Consider the following 7,890-nt stretch of genomic DNA (forward strand, 5'->3'; position numbering starts at 1 on the left):
CGGATTTGGATGTCGAAATACGGCCTCAGGTAACCACACTGACGACAAAGGTTACAAATCAGCCACTGGGAACACACAGATTTCAGCGCTTTTCAAGCTGGAAATCCCTTGTGAGAGCTGTTGCGACACTTACTCACATAGCAAGGACATTCTCTCAGTCCACACGCACAGAGACCTGTAGTAAATGGCACCACTGCATGAGACATTGCACAACAGAATTCTCACAAGCAAAGTTTACATTAAAGCTGTGCAACAAGATGTTTACAAGGAAGAGTTTAAGAACTTAACACAAGATAGCAGAGTGTCACAGCATAGCTCACTCAAAAGACTGGACCCCTTTATTGACAATGAAGGCATGATGAGAGTGGGCGGTCGGATACGTGTAGCTGACCTCTCCGACCAAGAGAAGCATCCTTTGATAATACCGTCTAACCACCATATAGCCAAGCTGCTTGCCGAGCATTACCATGGTCAAGTAGCCCATCAAGGCCGCCATTTCACTGCAGGTTCAATACGCACAGCAGGTCTGTGGATTGTTGGAGGCAAAAGGCTCATCGCTAGTGTCATCCACAAATGTGTCATGTGCAGGAAGCTGAGGGGGAAACTGGCAAACCAGAAAATGTCAGATCTGCCAGTGGACAGAGTGTCTGTAGATCCTCCATTCACACACACAGGTCTTGACATCTTCGGCCCGTGGAGCGTGGTGTCACGTCGAACGAGAGGAAGTAGTGCTGAAAACAAAAGGTGGGCTGTCATCTTCAGCTGCTTGAGCTCCAGAGCTGTTCATCTGGAAGTGATCGAATCAATGTCAACTTCAAGCTTTATCAATGCTCTCCGACGCTTCCTGGCCATCAGAGGGCCAGTGCAACACCTGAGGTCTGACAGAGGCACAAATTTTATTGGTGCTTGCAGGGAACTGCAAATAAACACAGAAGACCATGAGATCAAAAACTTCTTACAGGATCGGGGCTGTACCTGGTCATTTAACGCACCACATTCATCCCACATGGGGGGAGCGTGGGAGAGGATGATTGGAGTCGCACGACGCATTCTCGACGGACTCCTGTTGAAAAATGGTCCTACGAGACTCACGCATGAAGTGCTGACGACCATAATGGCTGAAGTTATGGCCATCATGAATTCTCGACCTTTGACCCCCATCTCTACCGATGCAGAAATGCCTCAGATTCTTTCACCTGCGATGCTACTGACTCAAAAGGCGAGTGTGGCCCCTGCTCCTCCGAGAGACTTCAGAATGGGTCATCTACACAAAAGTCAATGGCGACAAGTGCAGAGCCTGGCCGACTCCTTCTGGAAAAGATGGAGGCAGGAATATCTGACGACTCTGCAGCTGAGAAGAAAGTGGATCGATGACAGAGCCAATATTCAGGAAGGTGATGTCATACTGCTTAAAGACTGTCAGGTGAAACGAAGTGAATGGCCAGTCGGACTCGTTACAAAGGTCATTCTGAGCAAGGACAACAGAGTTCGTAAGGTCATGGTAAAGACTGCAAAACAAGGGACTGTGAAAGAGTATCTAAGGCCTATCAAGGACGTTGTTGTGCTTTTCTCCAAAGATAATAGTAATTGAATGGTGCACAGTGGTATAATAGACATTATACCAGACGGGGAGTGTTCTGGCTGGGGAATGTAACTTCTCTGACTATTCTGTAGTATATTTCTGTTTATTCTATTGTTTTACATTGCTTATCAGTGTACTAGATTGTGCACAGGCGACATCTACTGGCTGAATTTGGTACCGGAAGTTTCCAAATTAGTTAAAAAAAAAAAGAAAAGAAAAAGAGGTCCGGTTTTTTCCATGTTCCTTGGAGTGTGTGCAGCGCTGTTTCTAATGATAGAAATCCTTGGAGTAGATATGTCTGTAAGTGATATCTGTTTACTGACACTTATTTGCATGCCTATGTAACATTAAGAGCTACGAATTTGGTAAAATGTTATGTTTTGATAAAGTATGTTTTTGTGTTAGCACTATTAGCTGCTCTCTGAACTCATGCTTACTGCCGGCATGTGAGAGGAAGTTCTTGATAATATACTCCTCAGTTTATTTAGTTTAATGAAAAATACTTATGTGTGTTTTCTTAGTTTTACGGTGGAATGAAAGACATCTGTGTGGAGTATATCTTGTTGGAGCAAACAAAATCTACAGTAAAAGGTCAAATGAACAAGTGTGCTTGGATTTCATTCAAACCGTTCGCTATCTGCCTATGCATCGTTGCGACACATTGTTAGGGCAGAATATTATATATTGTTCTACTGTGACCATACCTAACTGTTATTTCTCCATCTCTTTTGCTCTCTCCTTTTCTGCTCTATCCTCTCTCTCTCTCTTCGTCTCTTCTTTTTCCTCTACCTATCTCTCTGTCGAGATATACATGTCGCTCCTGAGCTGCCAGTGATCCAGACCTCCTCTGCCCGCTGGACCTGTCTAACTCATCCTGGAATCCTGCTTCTGGTTGGAGATCTCATCACATGAATGTCCCGTGCGGTCTGCCTGGAATGCGTGTGGTGACTGGGGATGGTTTCACTTTACCATGAAGGTGGTCTTGTCCTCGACTGATGCAGACAGCTGTTCTCTGAGGACCTGTGACTTCAGTCGCTCAATAGTTCAGGACTGGAATTTCTCACAGCCTCCAGGAACAAACTGGACTTTAATCTTACACATCTCCTTTTATACTGAACTTCCAGTCTCGCATATTATTATGCACATCAATCCCTGCTATCTGTTTTCACCCAGATGAGGATGGGTTCCCTGTTGAGTCTGGTTCCTCTCAAGGTTTCTTCTTATTACCATCTCAGGGAGTTTTTCCTTGCCGCTGTCGCCGTCGTCATAAGCTTGCTCATCAGAGACAATCATATAATTTTGATTCATACACATTCACATTTCATACAAACTTAATTCTTTTGATTGTGTAAAGCTGCTTTGTGATGATGTAAATCGTTAAAAGCGCTATACAAATAAATAAAATTGAATTGCTGATCTAAAAAAAAAATTCCTAGCAAATCTTAATTACAGTGTGTATAGAAAGAATCATTACACATTTGAGCAGTTGAGGGTTAAGGGCCTTGCTCAAGAGCCCAACAGCGGCAACTTGGTGGTTGTGGGGTTTGAACCTGGGATCTTCTGAACCGTAGTCCAATGCCTTAACCACTGAGCTACCCCTGGCCCCAGGGGTAGCTCTATAATACAATAAACCCATGAACATAATTCAGTTTCGCAGGATAATTGAAATTATTGTCTGATATTATCAGATAATTCAACTACTAATTTTCAGTGCTTCATCATTTTCAGGGAGATTATTTTGGGACATTTAGATTACACTGACAATTACTAAATTCACGGCAATTCTATTGTATCATTTTCATTTCAAAATTTATCCACATAATGTTTTTATTTGTGCATTTTAGGACTTGATTTCTGCAGTATGGGTAAAATAATGCCCTTTCAGAAAAGCTAACAGACCTGTAAACACAAAAATTAATAAAGATTTTTACTTTTTTTTAAATGTTTCACTTTTAAACTTCATGACGCAGTAATGTCTAACCTCAGCTTGTTGGTCTGTGTAAACACTAGTGGACAGTGTGACAGTGCTCTGCCCATTAATCCAACCTACTACTTCCAAGCAAATTAGAAGTTTTTATATAATTGCATATATAAATAATTAACTGTTTTGAGTTTTATTTCACATTTAATTTACATGGTTAGTTTAATCGGTTGGCCTGTTGTACTTGTAGTAACGTTAAATCAACGTGTCAAAAATTGCTGCCAGTGTTTATATACTGATAACAATAAAAACGTGTCATAAAGTGTTACCAGAATGTCAGGAACATGTGCTTATGCCCCGTTTCATACGAGGGAATATAGTTTTAGCGATATTACATTACTTACACGTTAGCAAGTCCAGAAGGTTTTAGACACAACTATAAGTATACTACAAACAGCACTCCCTCCAAACTGGCTAATACTATTAATTTTTATGGTACTTAATTATAATTAATTTCATGTTATTTGGCACAGCCGACTTAGCATAGAAACTCCGGTGTTTTTGAAAAATAACCGCGTTAGTTCGCTAATGCTACTGTAGATAATATAGGTGTTTTTAGCTAGTAACCACAGACGCAAAATGCAATCTAGTAAACACAGACGCAAAACTCAATCTACAAAGTAGTTGTTCCTGACATAAATCATAAATTTGCTTATGGAAGAGATACATTTAACATAGAAATGACGAGTTTTCTTTCTTACCTGTTGTTTTCTTCGAAAAACTATGGCCGCCAGCAGAACGTGATTCAGTCCACGATAATACTACATTATGAGGTCACGTGACACTGCAAACTTTTGGTTTGAAGCAGAAATGTCCATTGAATGAACAGATACATTTTAAACAGGGGCTTCGATGTTTGCTTTTAAGCAACGTAAAAATATCAGTTTCGTATAGAAAATCAAAAATTTCCATCAGATCAATGTATGTCAGATCTTTGTATCAATGACACAGCAGTTTCACTTTTTTCAGTGTAGGAAATGGTAGTTCCCAAAAACTTGAAAGAGTCCACAGTTGACAAAGGATTTTCGGATATTCTCGGGGGGAGTAGTGTTAGAGGCTGTCTCCTAAAATCTACTTTCATTTCCACAGTTTTGAGCATGTTAAGCTCCAGGTTGCTGTGACTGCACCAGGCATTCCACCTCTTGTAGTCATGCAGACTTGAGTCCAATGAGCGTGGTCTCATCTGCAAATTTCAGAAGTTTGACAGCTGGGTCTTTGGATGTGCAGCTGTAAGTGTACTGGAAGAATAGCAGAGGGGAGAGGACACATCCTTGCGGAGCACCAGTGCTGACTATTTGTGTTAGAGGTAACTTCTCCCAGCCTCACCTGCTGTTCCCTGTCTGTCAGGAAGCTGGTGATCCACTGGCAAATGGCAGGGGGTACAGTAAGCTGTAGGAGTTTAGAGAAAAGGATGTCTGGGGTTATCGTATTAAAAGCCAAGCTAAAGTCAACACACCAAATTCTTGCATAACACCCTGGGCAGTTGAGATGTTGGAGGATGTAGTGCAGTCCCATTTTAACTGCATCATCCACTGACCTGTTTGCTCTGTATGCAAAGTGAAGTGGATCTAACAGCTGCTCTGTGATGTTCCTTGGGTAGGCCAATACAAGTCATTCAAAGGACTTAATGACCACAGATGTTAGAGCTATAGGCCTGTAGTCATTTAGAACTGTGATGGAGGTTTATTTGGGAAGCAGGAAGGTTTTGAAGCATGATGGGACTTCACACAGCTGGAGAGATCTGTTGAAAATATATGTGAAGATCGGAGCCAGTTGGTCAGCACATGCTTTTAGACAGGAGGGGGAGACACCGTCTGGGCCAGGTGCTTTCCTTATCTTCTATCTTTGGAAGAGCTGTTTCACATCCTCTTCACAGATTGTGAGGGGAGCTTGGGTGTTGGAGGGGGTGATAAAAGCGTTATCAGAGGTGTGACGTAGGCAGTCAGTGGGTCTGAGGTGTGCTGGTATTCTTCTCAAACCTGCACTAAAAGGTGTTAAGGTCGTCAGCCAGGCTTTTGTTTGTTTGCGTCAGTGGAGAGGGGTTTGTGATGCCTTGCAGGCCTCTCCACACTGATGCAGGGTCATTAGCTGAAAACCTGTTTTCCACCTTTTCAGTGTAGCTTCTTTCAGCCACCCTGATCTCCTTTGTGAGTGTGTTCCTGGCACAAACATATCTTCACAAAAACTGATGTAAGATGTCACAGTGTCTGTTAGCTCATCCAGATCGTTAGTTGCAATTTCAAAAACACTCCAGTTGGTGCAGTCAAAGCAGTCTTGTAGTTTTTGCTTTGCTACACTGGTTCATTTCTTAACTGTTTTGACCACAGTCCTGGCAATTTTAAGTTTCTGCCTGTAGGTTGGAATAAGATGAACCAAGCAGTGATCAGAGTGTCCCAAAGCTGCCCGGGGTACAGAGTGATAAGCATCCTTGAGAACTGTGTAGCAAAGATCCAATGTGTTATTTTCTCTAGTGGGACAGTTAATATGCTACCTGTATTTTGGTAGTTTACTAATTAGATTTGCTCTGTTAAAGTCTCCAAGGTTGTTAAAAAAAGTGAATCTGGATTTTTGGTTCCAGGCCAGATATTTAGTCTGCCAGGTCATGCAGTGCTTCACTCACATTTTTCTGGGGTGGAATGTAAACACGGGCCAAAATAAAAAAGGAAAATTCTCTATGTGAATAAAAGGGTTTACAGTTTATAAACAATGATTCCAGGTTTGGGCTGCAGTATTTATTTAGCACTGTGACATCAGTACACTAACCTCCGTTCATAGAGAAGCAAACTCCGCCACCTTTCGTTCTCCAAGCTGTTTCTCTAACTAAGGTCTCCAAAAATGTTCTGGGAGTGTAAAAACTGTATGTGAAGTAAACTGCCTGGTATTAATCAATTTTCCACTAGTGTATGTAATTGGGTTAAGGTTACAAAACAAATAGACAATAAGCAAAACAAAGGAAGTGGTAGAGGGTGTCATGCTAAGGCTGCCATTTGTGAAACCAACTTAAAACAAAAAAGGCAATTTGGCACAAATTGCTGAAATAGGTCAATACAAGCCATGAAAAAAGGTATTTCAACAACTAGTGCATCATAGCTGGCCATGGATGGGGCTTGGCAAGCAAACAGGACAAGTATGTTGAAACGTTTTCCAAATTTCCTAGATTTCAGTCCAACTAAGCATAAATGGAATGTGCCAGGCAAACAGGTTCTATGGAGGCCTACCCCACACCCCACAGCAGCCTAGTCATGCACTGAGGGCCCAGATACCCCTGTGGCATAAGGTAAACCTACACAAAATTTTAATCTTTATTTTTTATTTTTTTTTATTGTTTTTGACCATATTTTTATGTTCTTGATTACATGTGCACATTTAACCTTACATTAACTGATTATATCTCTGATTACATTTATTATGATTTATTTATTTGTATTTTTTTTTATTGTCTAGCAGCTTTGAGTTTGAGGGATGTTAGCCAATTGTGTTTCTTTCTTGCTTAGTAATTAGCTCAAATCTAGTTTTATATTTGACTCCACTATTTAATGCAAAATTTTAATTTCCATTTATTGAGTGTTTTGTGTATACATAAACAAATTCTCCTAAAGAGACAAGTTAAATTCTGATATAGAAATTATCAAGATTTAATCAATACCATGAATTGTTAACGCACACATAAAACTTTTAATTTTTATTTATTTTATTAACATTCATTTCTGTAATGGGGAAGATCTATAAAATGGCAAAAACTATACATATGCCACTAACTGTATATTAACATACATTTTTATTTAATATAGAAAACTAGAAAGGAAATTAGCTGCACATTGTCTCAATGCTTTTGTTGACCACAATACAAGTGGACTCAGTTACAAGGGGACTCAGTTCACCTTTTGAAAAAAAGTCTAAATAATAAGATCTCTGACCACTTTTAACTATTACTCTTTGACTACAATGTAATTGCTGTGTAACACTGAAACATCAAAATATTAGCTTTTTCATTTGCTGAAATCATATGATTGGATGGAAACATCCATCCATGCATCCATCTATCAATCCATTTTTAATCCAACTTATTTGGTCTGGGTTGTAGGGGCAACAGTTTAAAAAATGTCCAGATCTCTCTCTTTCTAGTCACTTAGCTCCTACAAAGAGATACCCAGGCACTTCAAAGCTGTAAATGAGGGTAAAAACACAAATAAAGGATGTCTAAGTATGGTTCACTTGTGAATCACTTAAGAAGGATTTGAGTTCATATGTTCATCTGTGACCAAGTGTGAAAATCCACTTACTGTACGTTCCAGAATTGTTACATATTATGCTTACTATTCATGTC

At 40.2% G+C, this 7,890-nt stretch overlaps 1 protein-coding gene across 1 annotated transcript; it reads left to right on the plus strand.

Moving 5' to 3' along the window:
* Positions 1-283: 283 nt before the first annotated feature.
* On the plus strand, positions 284-2,271 carry LOC128528244 (uncharacterized). Its single transcript, XM_053500999.1, has 2 exons — positions 284-1,882; positions 2,104-2,271. Exon 1 carries the CDS (start codon positions 356-358, stop codon positions 1,589-1,591), a length of 1,236 nt encoding a protein of 411 aa, XP_053356974.1. The 5' UTR covers positions 284-355; the 3' UTR covers positions 1,592-1,882; positions 2,104-2,271.
* The last annotated feature ends 5,619 nt before the right edge of the window (positions 2,272-7,890 follow it).

This window comes from Clarias gariepinus, chromosome 7 (assembly GCF_024256425.1).
Source record: "Clarias gariepinus isolate MV-2021 ecotype Netherlands chromosome 7, CGAR_prim_01v2, whole genome shotgun sequence".
NCBI classification, from domain to species: Eukaryota; Metazoa; Chordata; class Actinopteri; order Siluriformes; family Clariidae; genus Clarias; species Clarias gariepinus.